Consider the following 23,577-nt stretch of genomic DNA (forward strand, 5'->3'; position numbering starts at 1 on the left):
ATAATAGACTCCTTAGAAATGAGGGATTTTTCTGACAGAGCCAGAAAATCAAAACTTCTAAACTCTTGTCAAATACTTCATTCTGTTCCTCTTCCTTCCATAGCGCAGTGCATGGAAGTAATAGGTTTGATGGTAGCGGCAATGGACCATAGTTCCTTTTGCGCGCATTCATCTAAGACCATTACAACTGTGCATGCTCAGTCAGTGGAATGGGGACTATACAGACTTGTCTCGACGATACAAGTAAATCAGAGGACAGAGATTCACTCCGTTGGTGGCTGTCCCTGGACAACCTGTCACAGGGATGAGCTTCCGCAGACCAGAGTGGGTCATTGTCACGACGACGCCAGTCTGGTGGGCTGGGGCGCGGTCTGGGACCCCTGAAAGCTCAGGGTCTTTGGTCTCCTGGAAGAATCTCTTCTACCGATAAATATTCTGGAACTGAGAGCGATACTCAATGCTCTCAAGGCTTGGCCTCAGCTAGCAAAGGCCAAGTTCATACGGTTTCAATCAGACAACATGACGACTGTTGCGTACATCAACCATCAGGGGGGGAACAAGGAGTTCCCTGGCGATGGAAGAAGTGACCAAAATCATTCAATGGGCGGAGACTCAACTCCTGCCACTTGTCTGCAATCCACATCCCAGGAGTGGAAAATTGGGAAGCGGATTTTCTGAGTCGTCAGACATTTCATCCGGGGGAGTGGGAACTCCATCCGGAAATCTTTGGCCCAAATTACTCAATTGTGGGGCATTCCAGACATGGATCTGATGGCCTCTCGTCAGAACTTCAAGGTTCCTTGCTACGGGGTCCAGATCCAGGGATCCCAAGGCGACTCTAGTAGATGCACTAGTAGCACCTTGGACCTTCAAACTAGCTTATGTATTCCCGCCGTTTCCTCTCATCCCCAGGCTGGTAGCCAGGATCAAATCAGGAGAGGAGCATCGGTGATCTTGATAGCTCCTGCGTTGGCCACGCAGGACTTGGTATGCAGACCTGGAGAATATGTCATCGGCTCCACCATGGAAGCTACCTTTGAGACGGGACCTTCTTGTTCAAGGTCCGTTCGAACATCCGAATCTGGTCTCACTCCAACTGACTGCTTGGAGATTGAACGCTTGATCTTATCAAAGCGAGGGTTCTCAGATTCTGTCATTGATACTCTTGTTCAGGCCAGAAAGCCTGTAACTAGAAAAATATACCACAAAATATAGGAAAAAATATATCTGTTGGTGTGAATCTAAAGGATTCCCTTGGGGACAAGGTAAAAATTCCTAAGATTCTATCCTTTCTTCAAGAAGGTTTGGAGAAAGGGATTATCTGCTAGTTCCTTGAAGGGACAGATTTCTGCCTTGTCTGTGTTACTTCACAAAAAGCTGGCAGCTGTGCCAGATGTTCAAGCCTTTGTTCAGGCTCTGGTTAGAATCAAGCCTGTTTACAAACCTTTGACTCCTCCTTGGAGTCTCAATCTAGTTCTTTCAGTTCTTCAGGGGGTTCCGTTTGAACCCTTACATTCCGTTGATATTAAGTTATTATCTTGGAAAGTTTTGTTTTTGGTTGCAATTTCTTCTGCTAGAAGAGTTTCAGAATTATCTGCTCTGCAGTGTTCTCCTCCTTATCTGGTGTTCATGGCAGATAAGGTGGTTTTACGTACTAAACCTGGTTTTCTTCCGAAAGTTGTTTCTAACAAAAACATTATACCAGGAGATAGTCGTGCCTTCTTTGTGTCCGAATCCAGTTTCAAAGAAGGAACGTTTGTTGCACAATTTGGATGTTGTTTCGTGCTCTAAAATTCTATTTAGATGCTACAAAGGATTTTAGACAAACATCTTCCTTGTTTGTTGTTTATTTGGTAAAAGGAGAGGTCAAAAAGCAACTTCTACCCTCTCCTCTCTTTTTGGATTAAAAGCATCATCAGATTGGCTTATGAGACTGCCGGACGGCAGCCTCCTGAAAGAATCACAGCTCATTCCACTAGGGCTGTGGCTTCCACATGGGCCTTCAAGAACGAGGCTTCTGTTGATCAGATATGTAAGGCAGCGACTTGGTCTTCACTGCACACTTTTACTAAATTTTACAAGTTTGATACTTTTGCTTCTTCTGAGGCTATTTTTGGGAGAAAGGTTTTGCAAGCCGTGGTGCCTTCCATCTAGGTGACCCTGATTTGCTCCCTCCCTTCATCCGTGTCCTAAAGCTTTGGTATTGGTTCCCACAAGTAAGGATGATTGCCGTGGACCGGACACACCTATGTTGGAGAAAAACAGAATTTATGTTTACCTGATAAATTACTTTCTCCAACGGTGTGTCCGGTCCACGGCCCGCCCTGGTTTTTTAATCAGGTCTGATAATTTATTTTCTTTAACTACAGTCACCACGGTATCATATGGTTTCTCCCTATGCAAATATTCCTCCTTTACGTCGGTCGAATGACTGGGGAAGGCGGAGCCTAGGAGGGATCATGTGACCAGCTTTGCTGGGCTCTTTGCCATTTCCTGTTGGGGAGGAGGAATATCCCACAAGTAAGGATGACGCCGTGGACCGGACACACCGTTGGAGAAAGTAATTTATCAGGTAAACATAAATTCTGTTTTTCATAGCGGCCTCCCAGGATTTGTCTCTGTCGGATGCCCCGGAGGGGTGGTACGATAACGAGGCCCATTCTGACGCATCGGAAGGGGCCCTTTCGGGGTCAGAGTCCGTGTCATCTAAACCTCTGGTAGAGGAGGAGCCCGGTTTAAAATGGAGAGCTTGCGTTTCTTACTAAAGCAGGTACTGGCTACTTTATAGGTTCTGGAACCGAAGCTTCCAGAAGAGCCCTTCATTCCTAAATTAGATAAGGTCTAAGAGGACAGGGTGATTTCCCAGACTTTCTCGGTTCCTGTCAAGATGACGAACATTATAAAGAACGAGTGGGAGTGGTTAGGTTCTTCCTTTTCCCCCTCTTCTTATTTTAAAAAACTTTTCTTTCATGTAATTAGCAAGAGTCCATGAGCTAGTGACATATGTGATATACATTCCTACCAGGAGGGGCAAAGTTTCCCAAACCTCAAAATGCCTATAAATACACCACTCACCACACCCACAAATCAGTTTTACAAACTTTGCCTCCCATGGAGGTGGTGAAGTAAGTTTGTGCTAGATTCTATGTTGATATGCGCTTCGCAGCAGGCTGGAGCCCGGTTTTCCTCTCAGTGTGCAGTGAATGTCAGAGGGATGTGAAGAGAGTATTGCCTATTTGAATTCAATGATCTCCTTCTACGGGGTCTATTTCATAGGTTCTCTGTTATCGGTCGTAGAGATTCATCTCTTACCTCCCTTTTCAGATCGACGATATACTCTTATATATACCATTACCTCTACTGATTCTCGTTTCAGTACTGGTTTGGCTTTCTACTACATGTAGATGAGTGTCCTGGGGTAAGTAAGTCTTATTTTCTGTGACACTCTAAGCTATGGTTGGGCACTTTTATATAAAGTTCTAAATATATGTGTTTAAACATTTATTTGCCTTGATTCAGGATGTTCAACGTTCCTTATTTCAGACAGTCAGTTTCATATTTGGGATAATGCATATGAATAAATCAATTTTTTTCTTACCTTAAAATTTGACTTTTTTCCTGTGGGCTGTTAGGCCTCGGGGGGGCTGAAAATGCTTCATTTTATTGCGTCATTCTTGGCGCGGACTTTTTGGCGCAAAAATTTTCTTGGCATTTCCGGTGTCATACGTGTCGCCGGAAGTTGCGTCATTTTTTGACGTTTTTGCGCCAAAAAATGTCGACGTTACCGGATGTGGCGCCATTTTTGGCGCCAAAAGCATTTAGGCGCCAAATAATGTGGGCGGCTTTTTTGGCACTAAAAAATTTGAGCGTCATTGTTGTCTCCACATTATTTAAGTCTCATTATTTATTGCTTCTGGTTGCTAGAAGCTTGTTCATTGGCATTCTTTCCCATTCCTGAAACTGTCATTTAAGGAATTTGATCATTTTTGCTTTATATGTTGTTTTTTCTATTACATATTGCAAGATGTCTCAGATTGACCCTGAATCAGAAGCCACCTCTGGAAAAACGCTTAACTGAGTTTCAGTTCTACCAAAGCTAAGTTCATTTATTTTAAATGTTATAAATGTTTATCTTTAGCTATGGTTTGTAATAAGTTATTTATGATATACTTTTACATGCTGAATCCATTAGTATTTATGCTTTATATATTTCCATTCTTACATCTTATGTACAAGAAATATTTAGAAGATTTATAAGAAAAAATTTTCTGATTCTATTTTAAAGGCTTTGTCTGACTTCGTGCCTTCTAATAAAATTTTTAGGTCTTTTTCACTTCTTTTTTTATTTATTGAAGTTTCAAATGACCAACAACATACTGATTTATCCTTCTCTGATGATGTTTTTTCTCTTTCAGAAATTTTCTTCATCAGATATTGACACTAACAAATCTACTTTTTTATTATTTTTCTATTATTAAAGTACATTTGTTGTTTGTTGAAAAGGTGTTGATTATTTTGGATATTAAGGTAACTAGTTCTTTAAGACTAGCTGACACTATTTCTGCCTATTTATTTCTTCTGTGTTTTCAGAGGTTTTCTTTCCAATTCCCCATTCTAGGGAATGGAATAGGCTGAGAATTTTCTTTTATTCCTTCTTCAAAGGTTTTAAACTATATTCTTTGCCAGCAGTTAAATTCAATTTGGAGGGTTCTCCAATTTATTGGGGCTATCTCTACTTCTACTAATTATGCTATTGTTTCTATAGCAAAATAGTATTTATTTTCCTTTAGATAGTTGTATCTTATTTATGGAAAATTATTTAGTTTCAGGTACTTTTCTTGGTCCTGTGATTTATTTGGATATTGCAATTGCTTCATTTTTTCTGTTTACTTTAAGATCAAGTATCAGATTATGATTTATTTTAGCATTGTTAAGGGACAACATTTACTAGACTAGGTGCTGTTGCATTTGTCTTGTTGTTTTGCATTTATTGATTATGCAAGTCCACTGTATTGACTGGTCCTTTAAACTGGACTATCATGCTAATAATTTCATTTGTGTCTTCATTTTATTTAATATTTTCGCAAATGAGGGTTAATCTATGTCTTTAGCTTTTTTAGCTAGAAGAATTTTGTGATTTTTAAAAAAATCCATTTTTCTTTTGTTCTAAGATAATCAATTATTTGTTTTATAATTGGATTCAATTCTTAACTGTTACTCTGGGCTTCAAGATTGAGTTCTAAGACTAAAACTTTAAGCTTATACTAGTTTGGTTGTTCTTATTAAGGAACGAATTCCTGAGTTCTTTCCCAAGTAACATGTTTATAATTGGGGTTCGAAATCAGCTCCCTAATATTGCGATGTACGTGCCGTATTCCAGCTTGGCTGGTAAAGGGCAGGTTAAGACTTCTTTGAAATTTATTTGGTTATATTTTGTCCAAATTTTTTTGATTTTATTCCCGTAAGGCTAACACTTTCTTTAAGTGTGTTTCTGTCCTATATATTTTGGGTACTGTTGAAACATGGCTGGGCACCCATGGGGTTCAAGCGCTCCTCAGACCTGGAATCTTCTGGGGTATTTCTTCCAGTTCTTTTTTTTAAGGAACCGGGTTTGGAGTTTTATTCAAACTATTTTGCCTTTTTATGGTCATTATTAGCATTATTTGTTTTCATTAGATACAATAAATGCATATTTTCTTTTTTCTGTTTTCATTCAGATTATTTTCTGAGGATGCGGAATCTCATATGATTCACTTGCTCTTCAGGACATAGTTAGAGGATCTTTTTTTCGAAAGCTCTTGATTCCTCACACAAGGGTCACCTTTTTTAGGTTTCCAGATAGTTTGTGTCACTGTCTTTGTCTCTATCAGACAAGGGATAATTCTATTGGGTTCCGTCTGTCGGTACCTTTAGTCTCTATTATTTCCTTCAGTTGCTATATATGCATAGAAGTTTTAGGTCTTATGGCCACAGCATTGGATTCAATTCCCTTTGCTCATTTTCACTAGACAGAACCTTTCCAGTCTTTTATGAGTATTGTTTCTTCTAGAACATGGTTGGAGGATCAATTTACCAAAAAGTTCGTTGATTCCTCAGACAAGGGTAACCTTTTTAGGTTTCCTGATAGATTCAGTGTCCTTGACTCTGTCTCTGACGGACAAGAGACGTCTGAAATTGGTTTCAGCTTGTCGAAACCTTCAGTCTCAATCTTTCCTTTCGGTAGCCTTATGCATGGAAATTCTAGGTCTTATGACTGCCTGCATTGGACGCGGTCCCCTTTGGCTCGTTTTCACATGCGACCTCTTCAGCTCTGTATGCTGAATCAGTGGTGCAGGGATTATACAAAGATATCTCAATTAATATCTTTAAAACCGATTGTACGACACTCTCTGACATGGTGGACAGACCACCATCGTTTAGTTCAGGGGGCTTCTTTTGTTCTTCCAAGCTAGACTGTGATTTCAACAGATGCAAGTCTGACAGGTTGGGGAGCTGTTTGGGGGTCTCTGACAGCACAAGGGGTTTGGGAATCTCAGGAGGTGAGATTACCAATCAATATTTTGGAACTCCGTGCAATTTTCAGAGCTCTTCAGTCATGGCCTCTTCTAAAGAGAGAGTCGTTCATTTGTTTTCAGACGGACAATGTCACAACTGTGGCATATGTCAATCATCAAGGAGGGACTCACAATCCTCTGGCTATGAAAGAAGTATCTCAAATTCTGGTATGGGCGGAATCCAGCTCCTGTCTAATTTCTGCGGTTCATATCCCAGTTATAGACAATTGGGAAGCGGATTATCTCAGTCGCCAAACGTTACATCCGGGCGAATGGTCTCTTCACCCAGAGGTATTTCTTCAGATTGTTCAAATATGGGGACTTCCAGAAATAGATCTGATGGCTTCTCATCTAAACAAGAAGCTTCTCAGGTATCTGTCCAGATCCAGGGATCCTCAGGCGGAGGCAGTGGATGTATTGTCACTTCCTTGGAAGTATCATCCTGCCTATATCTTTCCGCCTCTAGTTCTTCCAAGAGTAATTTCCAAGATTCTAAAGGAGTGCTTGTTTGTTCTGCTGGTGGCTCCAGCATGGCCTCACAGGTTTTGGTATGCGGATCTTGTCCGGATGGCCACTTGCCAACCGTGGACTCTTCCGTTAAGACCAGACCTTCTATCACAAGGTCCTTTTTTTCCATCAGGATCTCAAATCCTTAAATTTGAAGGTATGGAGATTGAACGCTTGATTCTCAGTCATAGAGGTTTCTCTGACTCTCTGATTAATACTATGTTACAGGCTCGTAAATCTGTATCTAGGAAGATATATTATCGAGTCTGAAGATTTACATTTCTTGGTGTTTTTCTCATCATTTTTCTTGGCATTCTTTTAGAATTCCTAGAATTCTACAGTTTCTTCAGGATGGTTTGGATAAAGGTTTGTCTGCAAGTTCCTTGAAAGGATAAATCTCTGCTCTTTCTGTTCTTTTTCACAGAAAGATTGCTAGTCTTCCTGATATTCATTGTTTTGTACAAGCTTTGGTTCGTATAAAACCTGTTAAGTCAATTTCTCCTCCTTGGAGTTTGAATTTGGTTCTGGGGGCTCTTCAAGCTCCTCCATTTGAACCTATGCATTCGCTGGACATTAAATCACTTTCTTGGAAAGTTTTGTTTCTTTTGGCCATCTCTTCTGCTAGAAGAGTTTCTGATTTATCTGCTCTTTCTTGTGAGTCTCCTTTTCTGATTTTTCATCAGGATAAGGCGGTGTTGCGAACTTCTTTAAAATTTTTACCTAAGGTTGTGAATTCTTACAACATTAGTAGAGAAATTGTGGTTCCTTCATTGTGTCCTATTCCTAAGAATTCTAAGGAAAGATCGTTGCATTCTTTGGATGTAGTTAGAGCTTTGAAATATTATGTTGAAGCTACTAAAAATTTCCGAAAGACTTCTAGTCTATTTGTTATCTTTTCCGGTTCTAGGAAAGGTCAGAAGGCCTCTGCCATTTCTTTGGCGTCTTGGTTAAAGTCTTTGATTCATCATGCTTATGTCGAGTCGGGTAAAACTCCGCCTCAAAGGATTACAGCTCATTCTACTAGGTCAGTTTCTACTTCCTGGGCGTTTAAGAATGAAGCTTCGGTTGATCAGATTTGCAAAGCAGCAACTTGGTCTTCTTTGCATACTTTTACTAAATTCTACCATTTTGATGTGTTTTCTTCTTCTGAAGCAGTTTTTGGTAGAAAAGTACTTCAGGCAGCTGTTTCACTTTGATTCTTCTGCTTATAAATTTCAGTTTTTTTCATTATAGATTTAAACTTTATTTTGGGTGTGGATTATTTTCAGCGGAATTGGCTGTCTTTATTTTATCCCTCCCTCTCTAGTGACTCTTGCGTGGAAGATCCACATCTTGGGTATTCATTATCCCATACGTCACTAGCTCATGGACTCTTGCTAATTACATGAAAGAAAACATAATTTATGTAAGAACTTACCTGATAAATTCATTTCTTTCATTTCTTTCACGGTCGCTAAGCGCACGGACGATTCCTTTAGAGGATAGTTCTTCGTTCAAGGAGCCCATGGATAAAAAGTTGGAAAACATGTTACGAAAGATGTTTCAACACATAGGGTTTTATTTTCAACACATAGGGTTTTATTTTCAACCTGCAGTAGCGGTCGCCGTGGTTGCTGGAGCTGTGTCATATTGGTGCGATGCCTTATTTGATATGATTGAGGGGGAACCCTTTTTCAAGGAAGTGCAGGAAAGGATTAAGGCCCTAAAGGTAGCCAATTCCTTTATTCGTGACGATAATATGCAAATTATCTGGCGGAATGCTAAAGTATCAGGTTTTTCTGTTCTAGCACGCAGGGCTCTGTAGCTAAAATCTTGTTCGGCGGACATGACCTCTAAGACAAGGCTGCTGCCTTTGCCTTTTAAGGGCAAAATCCTGTTCGTCCCAAGTCTGGATTCTATCATATCCACGGTTACAGGAGGCAAGGGTGCTTTTCTTCCCCAGGATAAGAAGGCGAAACCTAAGGGTTCTAATTTTCATCCCTTTCGTGGGGAGAAGGCGCAACGCCAACAGCCCACGGCGAAATCGAACCAGCCAAAGGGTGCCTGGAAGCCTGCCCAAGCTTGGAACAAATCTAAGCAGAACAAGAAACCCGCTGAGACTAGGTCCGCATGAAGGGGTGGCCCCAACTGGTCTGCGGACGAGTGGGGGGCAGATTGTCTCTATTCTTAGACTGGTTGCAGGATGTTCAGGACCCCTGGGTTCTGGAGATAGTCGCCCAGGGTTACAGGATAGGGTTCAAGTCCTCTCCGCCCAGGGGCAGATTCCTTCTGTCAAACCTGTCTTAAAGGCCGGAAAAAAGAGGTCTTTCTGGGTTGTGTGCGGGATCTCTCTGTTCTAGGGGTTATCGTACCAGTACCCCATGCAGAAAGGGGTCTAGAGTTTTACTCAAATTTCTTTGCGGTCCGAACAAAAAGGAGGGCACGTTCCGCCCGATTCTGGACCTCAAATGTTTAAACAAGTTCCTGTCTGTTCCATCGTTAAAAATGGAAACGATCAGATCCATTCTGCTCCTAGTTCAAGAGGGGTAGCTAATGACCGCTGTAGACTTGAAGGATGCCTACCTTCACGTTTCGATTCACAGGGACCATTTCTGGTTCCTCAGATTTGCTTTTCTGTATCAGCATTTCCAGTTCGTGGCGCTCACCTTCGGTCTGGCGATGGCCTTCAAGAGTCTTTACAAAGGTCCTTGGGGCCCTTCTAGCAGTAACCATATCCCAGGGCATCGCAGTGGCGCCCTACCTGGACGATATCCTGGTTCAGGCCCACACCAGGGTCCTGCTGCAGTTACTTCAATCTCATGGTTTGAAGGTCAACCTCGAGAAGAGTTCTCTGGTTCCCAGTACCAGGGTGGAGTTCTTGGGCACGATCATAGACTCCATGTCCATGAAGATCTTTCTTACGGACAAGCGATGCACAAAGATGGTGTCTACCTGTCTTGCCCTTCAGTCTACAGTGAGACCATCTGTAGCTCAGTGCATGGAAATGATTGGGCCCATGGTCTCTAGCATGGACATCATTCCATTTGCCAGGTTTCATCTCAGACCTTCAAATGTTGAGACAGTGGAACGGCGATCATTCCGATCTGTCACAGCCGATTTACATGAATGCGCAGACTTAGATTTCACTCTCCTGGTGGATCCGCCAAGATCACCTGTCCATGGGGACATCCTTCCTAGGACTGTCCTGGGAGATTGTGACCAAGGACGCAAGTCTGGCGGGATAGGGAGCTGTTTGGGGTGCCAGGATGGCACAGGGGAAGTGTTCTCGCTTAGAGTTTCTTCTTCCAATAAATATTCTGGAGCTTCGAGTGATCTACAATGCTCTGAGGGCGTGGCCTCGTCGGGGGGACTTCAGCTTTATCAGGTTCCAGACGGACAACATTACCTCAGTGGCTTACATTAACCATCAGGGGGGCACGAGGAGCTCCCTGGCAATGAGGGAGGTGTCTCGGATCCTAGAGTGGGCGGAGACCCACAATTGTTCGCTCTCTTTGATCCACATCCGGGTGTGGACAACTGGGAGGCGGATTTTCTCAGCAGGCAGACATTTTTTCATCCGGGGGAATGGTCTCTTCACCCCGAAGTGTTTGCAGAGATCTATCCCAGATGGGGGACGCCGGAGATTGATCTCATGGCGTCAAGGTTGAATTGCAAGCTTTCCCGATACGGATCGAGGTCGAGGGACCCCCAGGCGGAGCTAATAGACGCATTGGAGATGCCTTGGGGGTTCGGTCTCGTATACATATTTCCTCCATTACCGCTTCTTTCTCGTGTAGTGGCTCGTATAAAACGGGAGCGAGCGTCCTCCATTCTGATTGCTCTCTCGTGGCCGAGGAGGACGTGGTTTGCGGATCTGGTGGGGATGTCATCCTCTCCGCCGTGGAGGTTACCCTGTCGCAGGGATCTGTTGGAGTAGGGTCCTTTTCAACATCAAAATCTAGATTCTCTGAGGCTGACTGCGTGGAGATTGAACGCTTAGTCTTGGCAAAAAGAGGTTTCTCTGAGAATGTGATTGACACTTTAGTTCAGACGAGAAAGCCGGTCACTCGTTGCATCTATCATAAGGTGTGGAGGACTTACTTGTCCTGATGTGAGAGTCATGGCTACCCTTGGCACAAGGTGAGGGTATCCAGGATTTTGTCCTTTCTCCAAGATGGTTTGGAGAAGGGTCTTGCTGCTAGTTCCCTAAAGGGATACATTTCGGCTTTATCTGTTCTGTTGCATAGAAGACTCGCTGATCTCCCTGACATCCAATCTTTTGTTCAGGCCCTGTCTCGAATCAGGCCTGTTTTTAGGCAGGCTGCTCCCCCTTGGAGCTTAAACTTGGTAATTAAAGTCTTACAGAGGGTTCCATTTGAGCCTATGCATTCTTTTGACATAAAGGATCTCTCATGGAAGGTTCTCTTTGTTTGGCCATTGCATCGGCACGCAGAATCTCTCTGAGCTGGCGGGCTCGCAATATGACCCCCCTTATCTAGTGTTTCATGCGGATAAGGCTGTTCTTCGCACAGGTTTGGGGTTTCTTCCCAAGGTGATGTCTAACCGTAACCTCAATCAGGAGATAGTTGTTCCTTTATGTCCTAGCCCTTCTTCTCCTAAGGAGAGGTTACTTCATAGTCTGGATGTGGTTCGTGCTTTGAAGTTCTATCTTCAGGCCACAAAGGATTTCAAACAATCTAAATCACTTTTAGTCGTATATTCAAGGAAGTGCAGGGGTCAGAGGGCTTTTGCTACTTCTTTGTCCTTTTGGCTGAGAAGCTTGATCCAGTTGTCCTATGAGACAGCGGGACATAAGCCTCCTCAGAGGATCACTGCTCATTCAACAAGAGCGGTGACTTCGTCTTGGGCTTTTAAAAATGAGGCTTCTATGGAGCAGATTTGCAAGGCGGCTACCTGGTCCTCCTTGCATACCTTCACTAAGTTTTACAAATTTTACGTTTTTGCTTCTGCAGAAGCTGTTTTTGGGAGAGGTTCTACAGGCTGTTCCCACAAGTAATGAATGAAGCCGTGGACTCTCCTCCCCTTTAGATGGAAAACATAAATTATGCTTACCTGATAATTTTATTTCCATCGTGGGGAGGAGAGTCCACGGCCCCTGTCTGTTTCTCAGATGGGCGGACCTAAATTTAATATATGCTTGTGGCACCATTTTATACCCTGATATTTCTCCTACTGTTCCTTGTTCCCTCGGCAGAATGACTGGGGGATGAGGGGAGTGGGGGAGGTATTTAAGCCTTTGGCTGGGGTGTCTTTGCCTCCTCCTGGTGGCCAGGTTCTTAATTCCCACAGGTAATGAATAAAGCCGTTGACTCTCCTCCCCACGATGGAAATAAAATTATCAGGTAAGCATAATTTGTTTTTATTCTACTTGGATTTTGAAGAAAGTTTATTGTCTAAGTATAAATCTGGTTTTACGCATTTGTCACAGACTCTCAGCTCATTTACCTCACCTAGTTCACTGAAATTCTTAGCCAGGTCATGTGACAGTTTGTGATCTGAAACCTTATTTGAGACTGACTGTAGAGAGTTATACAGTACAAAACCTTTATCTTTATATGTACAATGCCAGCATGGTACAGAGAGACTTTATGAGCCATTCCGATTAATATAGTTTAATAGCAATACGCAACATACCTAACCCATGTCAAAATCCCAGGTTTAGCTGTTCAGAGCGCTTATGAGTGTCACTGCAGTAGGTAATGTCAGTTCCCTAAAGTAAAGGATTTAGCTAGTGGGCGTGAATGACCAGATAAGTCCATAGCTGGTCATAACATGTTGTGACTGCTACAAACTGCTGACCAGCTGCTCTCTCTCACTCTGTGAAATCCTCTGCTACACCATTTAACGGACTATAGATTCCCATATGCACAACATGGTTAGTTTACGTGATCACTTTTTACAGTTTCATGCAGAAAAATGTGAGAAGTATAGGCTGGAATAAGCAAGTAGACATTGCAACTCTTTACAAACCACAAGTGATCAATTCTAATGAAATGGCAATTATAGTGTTAAAATGACGTGCATAATCTGTTGGAGCAACACTTGCTTAAAGTCCCTCTTGGGCACTGCAGAGCTTTGCTGATCAGCAGTTTTAGTCGCACAACTCAGCTGCATGGTCAGCAGTAGTTTCTGCTTTGGGACCAGCAGAGGTTTAAACACAAAGTATTACAGCATCGCTAGTGTAAAAATGACATGCTGTAACAGCTGAGAGCATGTCATTTTAACACTGTAATGACCCTTTTTATAGTATATTTGGTGCATGTGGGTAATACATAAAGTTTAAATGCTTTACTTCCCTTCCAATGACTATGGGCGTGAGCACTAATGCTTCAGCCTCTATCACACATCTGGGAGTCCATTTCCCATGCTTAGGAGACACAGTGCCTTCTGACCGAGTGAATAGCAGGCAGAAATAGAGGGGCTGAAGAAAAGGGGAAAACTGAGGATCCGACTGGGTTAAAATACAAGAGGGAATACTCACCATGCTGCTGCTTTTCCTTCTGCGATTGTAGCTCTCTTTTTAAAGTTATTTTCCTATTTTAACAACTTACTGGTTCTGAAGCTCTGCATCCTTATACTGGGAGGCGCCATCTTGGAGCTTAAAGGGACAGTCAACACTAAAATTGTTATTGTTTAAAAAAAATAGATAATGCCTTTACTACCCATTCCTCAGCTTTGCACAGCCAACATTGTTTTATTAATATACTTTATAACATTTAAACCTCTAAATTTCTGCCTGTTTCTAAGCCACTAAAGACAGCCTTTTATCACATGTTTTTTTGTTTGCTTTTCATAACAGGAGACTGCTAGTTCATGTGGGCCATATAGATAACAATGTGTTCACGCTCGGAGTTATATAAGAGTCAGCACAACACAGCACTAATTGGCTAAAATGCAAGTCCATAGATAATAAATCAGTCGTGATCAGGGGGCTGTCAGAAGATGCTTAGATACAGGTAATCACAGTTGTAAAAAGTGTATTAATATAACAGTGCTGGTTACTGGGGAATGGGTAATAAAGGCATTAACTGTCTATTAAAACAACAATTCTAGTGTAGACTGTCCCGTTACGTTGTATTGCACCCTTTGACCGAAGCAGTGCATATTCACAGATCAGTGACATTGTTGTGTTTTTGACAAACCATATTGTGCACAATACAGAGTGGGATCTGTACATTTTGCAGTGGCTGTATCGTTCTAGATTGTTCCTGTGGGCTTTTATTTATTAGTTATGTAACCTTTTAAACTGTGGTTAAAACAATAAAAACAAACATCCTGCAAAATGTAAAGCATCTACTCTTTATTGCGCAAGCTTCACCAACGTGAAAGTAGATCTGTCAATGCGCACTGCTTCTGTTACAGGATGCAAGAATACGTGCATTCCAAGATGGCGATGCCCGGTATGAAAATGTGGCGCTTCACTAAGCAGCACCTGTAATGTGTTACAACAAGAGAGTGACTTTCGGCACAAGAGGAAAACAATATCATGGTAAGTAGAACCACTGCTACTGTAGTTTTAACCAGCATTACAATGTTCCTTTTGAATTAATAATAGGGCTTGAGCAGTGCATGATAATTGTGAAAATGCTAATATTATCCTCCCTCTGAATTTACAGCACTTTGATATATCCTTGCTCTTTGCAGGAATTGGTTTACAGCAATGCTACTAGTGCTGCTTCCTGTAGGTAACAGTGCTTTGGTTCACTGTATACCTCTTTGCTAGCAGTGTGAGTGATACAATTATTTTAGGTAATAATATATTAGTAATATTGCTGCCTGTGTTTCACTGTTATCAACATCACCGATTCAGCAATAACCAGATTAACTGGGCTTCCATCTAACTGGGCTTTGGGTATGTTTGGTCTGTCCAGCCCCATTTAGTTTACATCAGACATTATCCACCTCCTAAAATGTGATCCCTCTTAAAGGGACAATATACCGTAAAATTGTTTTTCCCTTAATTTCCAATTACTTTTTTTTTTTTTAAACCCAACTAAAAAAATGTAAAATGTATGAGAATTTGCTTTTTAAGGTTTATTTGTGTATATTAAATAACTGATTTTGTGTTTGGAAGCCACAACCTAATAAAATGGGTTGCCTTTTTAGGTATAAACAGATCTTTATCATACAGTGTACACATACCTGCTTCTTTATCTTATTTCTGTTTTTAAACCAAAGACCAATACTTGGAGAGAACAATGAAAAATGTAATAAACTCCAACAGGTAAAGTGGATCATTGGGAACAAGTTAAAGGGGAGTTAACTGTCCCTTTTAAGAACTGATGATCTAAAGCTCTTGCTCTGACAAGATTAACTAAGAAGTCTTGTCAGTATTGTGAGGTCTCAAAAAGGCACATTTTAGTTTGAGAGCTGTTTATCTATATAGGGTTCTGAATGTGAAGGAGATATACCCACATTGCTATATAATCGTTAAAAAAATAGCCCTGAAAGATTTAGCGCAATTTCTCGCTATGTTGATCATCAGGCCAATAGAAACAAACAAACACATTTCTTTATTTCTCCCAATGTCATTGATTCTGGATCAAGAACCTTGGGAGCTGCGAGTGCTAAATCCAGTGTGTGAGCTGGGAAAATGACTAATCAGCTTTGGTAGTACTTTGAGTCGGGCGGAAGTCTTAATACGTCACCATATTAATGGATTAGTATATTAACCCTTTTCTCACCAAGACAAATTAGCCATTTGTCTAAATAATAATCCCTATGAAATTAGATTTACAATTGTTTTCAGTTTATCAGCAGAAAATAACCTCACATTATATGCAAGGACCAAACTTAATCTGTGCAAAGCCTTTCCTAGCATAAACAGCTTTTAGATTTTTTTTATAGGGAATACAGGATGTTAGAGTAACCTCTCAGAATTTGCTACATTTTTGATGACAAACCTCTTTTATCACTTGATATTTTTTGGGGAGAAATCGTAAGAGTTCCATTTGCCTAAAACACATTGGTGGTTCACACTTTTTTTCTTCTTCAAAGATCACAACTACAGGGTTGTCAATCAACTTAAAAACAAATCCAGGTAGTTGTGAGGCAACAGTTTAATTACCCTTTTGTATTGGTTAATTCATGATAATACTTCCTGGTCTGTCATGTGCATCTGTCCTGCTTCATTTTCAACATATTTGCCTGTGCCCTCAGCAGACAGGAAGTACAGGTTTTCTTTGCTTATTCAAAAAAGAGGTTCTGTTAAACTGTCCAGGATACCTAATCCCACCCTTGTGTAGTTCAGTATAATCATCAGTGTAGTCTGTCCCTTACTGTTACTTTTCTCCTTTGACCTATTACAGTATTTTTGTGATCGTATCTGTTCTGTGACTCAGGCACATCAGCTGAGGTTGCTGTGTTTGGTTAGAATGTGTAATACTCACCTTAACTTTCTCATTGCAAGTGCTGTAAGACTCACATGATTTGACTGTTTCCAAACGCTTGACTAATACATTCACATATTTTTACAATTTTTTTTTTTTTTTTGCAGTTTCCATCTGCTGCTGTCTCTTTATTGTCTTCCTCTTCCTATCAGAGCTCACCGGATTTATTGCCAGTGAGATGTGAGTATTTGTCAGACCTGTAGTATGAAAACGGTATTTATGGTTGGGGCATGCCCCCTATAGGCATATTTTATTTAGATGTCCATAAATAATGCAAAACATGGCATATATGACAAATTGGGTTATATACTTCATTCTTTTTTTTCACAGAGATCCTCAACTTTCAGATTGTGAAATAGTAGCTTTACAAGCAGTGTAATTGATATTCTGAAAATATGATAAAGTTTTTTTTGTTTGTTTAAAGGTTTTGTACATAAAGGAATAGTCAAAATTAAACTTTCATGATGCAGATAGAGCATGCAATTTTAAGCAACTTTCTGATTTACTCCTATTATCAATTTTTCTTCTTTCTCTCGTCCGACCAGGGAGATTGACTGATCCTGCCCGCGCGTCATTGGCTGTGTGCATTGCAGGGGGCGGGATTGCACGCAAGCACAAAATAGCGCTCATGTGCAATGCTGAATTCCGGCAGTGAATTTAGCCTGCCAGAGGCGAGCTGCGGCGAACAGGGGTGCATATGTGCGCCCCTGTCCGCCGCAGCTTGATAAATCTACCCTAAAGTTGTATTTCATATAGTTCTCCTCATAAATTCTCCTGGTTACAAATGTATCATTTATTTTCTCCTGTGGAGGACTGAAAGTTTTTCTGCAAGTTCCTGCATTAAAGTTCTCCATAACTACTGTGGAGAACAGCATTAAAAATCTATTCTCTGCCAGTTGAAAAGGCAGTTACAAAAAAAAAGGGCTCTACAAGCTGCAAAAATGATCTTTAACAAAGCACAATAATAATGCTTATTGGAGCGCAATAATAATTTATATTGGAATGATAAAAAATATATATAATGGAGCGCCATAATAATATATAACAGAGCACAAAAATTATATATGTTGGGGCATAAAAGAAGATATAAAAGAAGCGCTAAAAATTGAAGCACAAAAACAATGAAAATGTAGATCTATTTTCTTTCTTCCATGAGAGTTTGTTGAAGAGGGGCGCTAACAAAGCTACTAGGAAGTCTGTATAAATATTTCTATTAGCTTATATATGACTGACATAGAGAGTAGTTGCTTATTTTCAGTGATAAATAAGGCACAGATACTATATCAGACTAGAGAAATTTAACATTAGTTCTTCTCAGCTCTCCTAGGGAGCAAAAAAAACAAATTTTTATGATAAATACGGGTGCACAGGTGCTCTTCTCCAAAGGAGAGCTGTGGAGAACTGATAAAACTGAAAGGAGAATTCCCCAAATGATTGATAAATCAAGCCCATAGAGAGAGAGATTTTGCACTTAAAGGGACAGTAATTTAACCTTTTTAGGACAGAGCCAGGAAGCTACTGGTGACTTATAATTATGCCATGGCGACCAGGTTTAGAGTTCCCCCTCTTGCACTATATATATTTTTAGCTCCTAAATTTATCAGTTAGCTCCTAGATATAAAAGAAATTTGTCAAGCCCTGCTTTAGAACTCAATTCTCAAAAACTCTCCAGCATGAAGAGAAATAATCATCTTATTTTATTGAGTGCTATATTGTAATGTCTGTCCACATACAGAAAATTAAGGAATTCCATGTAATGCAATACATAGTTCTTAAGATTAAAAATTGTCTTTAGAGCGTTTCCTGAGGGGACTTATAATACTGAAGAGGCTTCTTATAGAATCTTAACTGACCAGAGAGGAGCTTTAGAGAATCAAGCCCTTATTTGAGGGAGATGTAACATATTTTTATTTTGTGTTTTAAGTTTGTTTATAGTATGCAAACTTTAAAATATAAAACTATTAACAATATGCCACCTATACGTTTTTAGATTACCATACATATTAGTGCTTTAAATATATTATTTATGTGAATGTTAAGAGGAACCTAGAACACAACTCATTGACTTTACATAGACTCATAAATTGGTTAATTTTACACAGATTATTTTTGCAGCAACTCCTTCAGAAACTGAATCCAAGCATAAACTGAAGGCTACTCATATAATGACCTTATGGAATACTAAATCTGAGAGTAGCTACAATAAAAAGAGAACTTCTGTAGGGATGCATACTATTTTATGTCTAATTAGAACTGCATAAATCTAGTGCATAAAGATCTCCCTATAGCTTACCAGTGGCCATTGGGGTGCTTCCTAACGGTGGCCAAATGGTTTCTTTATGTACTCTTCTCCCTTGATGTAATCGGCTGCAAAATATGTGGGATGGGGCTCTGGGGTATCTGGTGCTCACCTTTTACTTTTTACATTTCCTCATGGTGGAATATTACTTATGGGATTTCTGAGTATCTTGTGATGTATGAATGCTCTTTCCATGTGTCCCCCTATCTTTATACGATTCCCTGGGTATTTCACGAGGTCCCTGGCAGTAAGTAACATGGTTCCTCTATGTGCCTTCTTTATTTTATTCCCTGAAGTCTAGTACAGTCAGTAAGTGCCACAAAGGCGTATGACGGAGTTCAGTGCCCCTCTATGAAAACCTTGTGGTGAGCTTGTAGGTACCCTGTTGGAGAGAGATTATAGAGCCATTATAGTGGGAAAAGACATGCTCTGTATTGTTAGAGAGTGTCTTTTTAACACTAGTGACCCTGCAATGCTTGCTGTTTAACCCCCTCAAGGGGTTAAACACAGTTAGGTTATGCTCAGGAGCCACAGAGCACTGTTGGTCTCGTGCAAAAAAAAAAAAGGAACTGAGCAGAATACATTTTAGAATATCTATTTGTAAAAGGAACAAATACAAAGTGATAATGGGGCATACTTTTTGCTTGCTGTAAAACTTCCCATTGATCTGTCATTCTCATAGGCTAAAATTGTCCTAGTTTGTATTTAGACTCCCTGCCTCAGAAAATGAATAGTAGAGAAAGTATTTGGTTATTACACATCATTTATTTGTGGTTAACTGCACAGTTATTTATTTAGTAATAAGCTGACTAATTCTTAGCAACCATTGTGATATTTCAGTTCTGTATAGTAATTAGAAAGTGTGGCCTACTAACACTGCATTATCAGTTCATATTCCCTGGCGTTGTCACTTCCTGGGTGGTGAATGAGGATTCCATTCTGGCTGAACAATTTTAATGTTCCTACTATATCTGGACCATGAAAGCTCTGGATGTTTTTGTTTATGGCAAATTCTACATGATCCATAAACTATTCTGGTTATAAATAAACATAGGTGTTGGCTAAATATCTTTCACTGAAATTTGCTGAAAATTAAAAAAAAGTATGTGGCATAGTAAGAGTCGGGGATCACAGACCACCCCCCCCCCCACACACACACACAAAAAAAGGGATTTAGGTGATGAAATGTTTCACTAATAAACCAGTTGTTCTGTTTAAATGGGGACTGGAGACCTGTAGTGCATACTGCAGTTATGTTTAGGTTGTATGAGTATTGCTCAGATTTACCCACTGAACAGCCTCTGATTGACCACAGTAAAGAAACCAGGGACACAATTCTCACCATACTTTACAAATGCTTTGCTTCCTTATGGTTGAGGTAGGAGATACAATTGGGAACGGATTTTAAAGGACTTGACAACCAAATATTTTCATTCATGATTCAGATAGAGGAATACAATTTAAAACAACTTTCCAGTTTACTTCTATCATCTAGTATGCTTAGTTCTCTTGATATCCCTTGTTGAAAAGTATACTTAGGTAGGCTCAGGAGCTTGGAGCTAGCTACTGATTGGTGGCTACACATATATATGCCTCTTGTCATTGGCTTCCAAATGTGTAGAGCTAGCTCCCAATAGTGCATTGCTGCTCCTCTTATAAAGGATACCAAGAGAATGAAGCTAATTGTAAAGTTTTTTTTTTGTTTGTTTTTTATTTGTACTGTATATTCTGTCTGAATTATAAAAGAAAAAAAATTAGGAAAGAAATGCACCCATTTCTTTCCTAAGATATGGTGGGTCCACGGCTTGAGTAATTACTGTTGGGAATATCACTCATGGCCAGCAGGAGGCGGCAAAGAGCACCACAGTTAAACTGCTAAGTATCTGTCCCTTACCCACAACCCCCAGTTATCCTCTTTGCCTTTGGTGCATGGAGGAGGTGAAGTTTAGGGTGTCTTAAGAATTTTTTTTATTTAATCTACAAGCAAGTTTTGGGGTATAGCTGTATTCCACGTCATTCCTTGCAGTCGGGTAGCTTTAAAGCAGTTAGGAAATTGTAAAGGGGTACTTACGGCATTTTACTAACCATTGCTGCCCAAGTTTAGAAAGTCAGAGTTGGCTACTCTGTTCTTTCTTTTTCAAAGGTCTCTGTGAAGAACTGTGTCTTCTCATACCTTGTAACTGTCTACATGCCGGACAGTGGAGCAGGTAAGTGCTTTTTCTTCCACTTGGGGAGACCATGCACTTAACAAATTAAAAACACTGCTTTTTTATTGGGACATAGATAATCCTGTTGTATGGGTTACACTGGGGCATGAAGCAGGCCCTGTAGCATGTGCAAGACTAACATTTAAATTTTTTTAAAAAGAAAAGGTAAAATGTTTTCTTTCATGTAATTGGCAAGAGTCCATGAGCTAGTGACGTATGGGATATACAATCCTACCAGGAGGGGCAACGTTTCCCAAACCTCAAAATGCCTATAAATTGTCAGGGTGCCAGGAATCAGACTGAGACGAGAAGTGCAAAAATAATCACACCTTTATTAATAGCAAAAAATAATAAAAAGTCCACAAGTCAAATAACAAGCCAGGAGTCAAAACTAGAGCTGGTAGTCAGACAAGCCGAGTCAGGAGCCAAAGCGAGTAGTCAGATGAGCCGGAATCAGGAACAAGGAGAACGGCAGAGTCAGGAACAAGCCAGGGATCAGGAACCAGGAGGGACGTCAGACAGCCAGGTAATACACAGGCGCTCTCACAAACAGGTCTGAGACAACGCAAGGGCAAAGCATACTGAACAAAGGCCCTTTAAATAATTGTGATGACATCACAATTCTGAGACTGCATCCTGTCTCGCATGGATGATGTAAACCAGTTTGGCCATAAAAGGAAGTACAGGAAGTGAGCAGCATCTCCCAGAATCCACCAAAGTCAGCAAGAGAGGTGAGTAAAATGGCTGCCAGCAGCACATGGCAAACAAGTCAGGAAAAAACCCTGACATAAATACACCCCTCACCACACCCACAATTCAGTTTTACAAACTTTGCCTCCCTATGGAGGTGGTGAAGTAAGTTTGTGCTTGATTTTCTGATATGATATGCGCTTCTCAGCATTTTGAAGCCTGATTACTTTCAGAGTACAGTGTTTGTCAGAGGGATGTGAAGATACTATTAATTCTATGGTTTTCCTCACCGGAAATCTTTTCAAAGGTTCTCTGTTATTGGTCGTAGAGATTCATCTCCTACCTCCCTTTTCAGATCGACGATATACACTCGTATTCCATTACCTCTACTGATACTGTTTCAGTACTGGTTTGGCTATATGTGGATGGGTGTCTTTCGTTTTCATTAGTTAAGACACTCTTAGCTATGGTTTGGCACTTTATGAATTAATATAAAGTTTTAAATATATGTATTGTACTTATATTTGCCATGATTCAGGTTTATGTATATTTCCTTTTTGCAGACTATCAGTTTCAAAATTGAGAAAACATATTTAGGAAGTTCATTTTTTTTTTTCTAACCTGTTTTATAGTCTTTTCTTCAAATTTGACTGCTTTTTCATTCATTTTTGCGGGCAAAATTAGACTTGCGAGTGTCAGGGGTTTTTCCCTGCTTTGTTTGCCATGTGCTGCTGGCAGCCATTTTACTCACCTCTCTTGCTGACTCTGGTGCATACTGTGTGATGCTGCTCATTTCCTGCACTTCCTTTTATGGCCAGACTAGTGTACGTCATCCGTGTGAGACAGGATGCAGTCTCAGAATTGTGATGTCATCACTTATTATTTAAAGGGCCTCTGTTCAGTATGCTTTGCCCTTGCATTGTCTCAGACCTGTTTGTGAGAGCTCCTGTGTATTACCTGGCTGTCTGACGTCCCTCCTGGTTCCTGATCCCTGGCTTGTTCCTGACTCTGCTGTTCTCCTTGTTCCTGATTCTGCCTCGTCTGACTACTCGCTTTGGCTCCTGACCCGGCTCGTCTGACTACCAGCCCTGGTTTTGATTCCTGGCTTGTTATTTGACTTCTGGACTTTATTATTTTTTGCTATTAATAAAGGTGTGATTATTTTTGCACTTCTTGTCTCAGTCCGATTCCTGGCATCCTGACATTACGCAAGGGCCATGAATCCTGATGGTGCTAATAATCCACCTTTTACCTGCCATAATTTCCAGGATGGATGAACAGAATCACCGCTTGGATCAATTTGCACTAGCCTTGCAAACCCTGCTTACTCGCACTGCATATTTGGACCAAAGTGTCCCACATGTTATGACTGCTCCTGTTTCAGCTGCTGCACCTAGTCCTACCAGGAGCATGTCCGGTTCTGCACCTCTACCTCAGCGATATGGAGGTGATCTTAATCAGTGCAGAGGGTTTTTGAACCAGGTGGGCATTTACTTTGAGATGTTACCTCAGGCGTTTCCCTCTCACAGAGCTAAGGTGGGATTTCTCATCTCGTTACTCTCTGACGCAGCTCTTGCCTGGGCTAATCCCTTGTGGAGACTAATAAACCTGTGATTTCAAATTTGGCCTATGTAATGCTCCTGGTGTTTTCCAGGAATTTATTAATGATGTCCTACGAGATATGTTGCAACAGTGTGTTGTGGTGTACTTAGACAACATCCTCATACACTCACCCACACTTGAGGCTCATCGTTCTGATGCTACACGTGTTCTTCAGAGACTATGTGAGAACGACCTGTTTTGTAAACTCGAGAAATGTGAGTTCCATCAGACTCAAGTAACCTTCCTAGGTTATGTTATCTCCTTTGCAGGGTTTTCCATGGATCCTGACAAGTTATCTGCAGTGGCCTCGCCCAGTTGGTCTTCGGTCT

The 23,577-nt window shown here is 40.8% G+C and overlaps 1 protein-coding gene across 1 annotated transcript in view; it reads left to right on the forward strand.

Moving 5' to 3' along the window:
- The window catches only part of ERGIC1 (endoplasmic reticulum-golgi intermediate compartment 1), a 352,939-nt gene that overhangs the window by 110,375 nt on the left and 218,987 nt on the right, over positions 1-23,577 (forward strand). Inside the window, exon 3 of the mRNA XM_053717133.1 lies at positions 16,558-16,630. Within this exon, the coding sequence (XP_053573108.1) occupies positions 16,558-16,630 (73 nt within the window). The remainder of the gene's footprint in view (positions 1-16,557; positions 16,631-23,577) is intronic.

This window comes from Bombina bombina, chromosome 6 (genome assembly GCF_027579735.1).
Source record: "Bombina bombina isolate aBomBom1 chromosome 6, aBomBom1.pri, whole genome shotgun sequence".
NCBI classification, from domain to species: domain Eukaryota; kingdom Metazoa; phylum Chordata; class Amphibia; order Anura; family Bombinatoridae; genus Bombina; species Bombina bombina.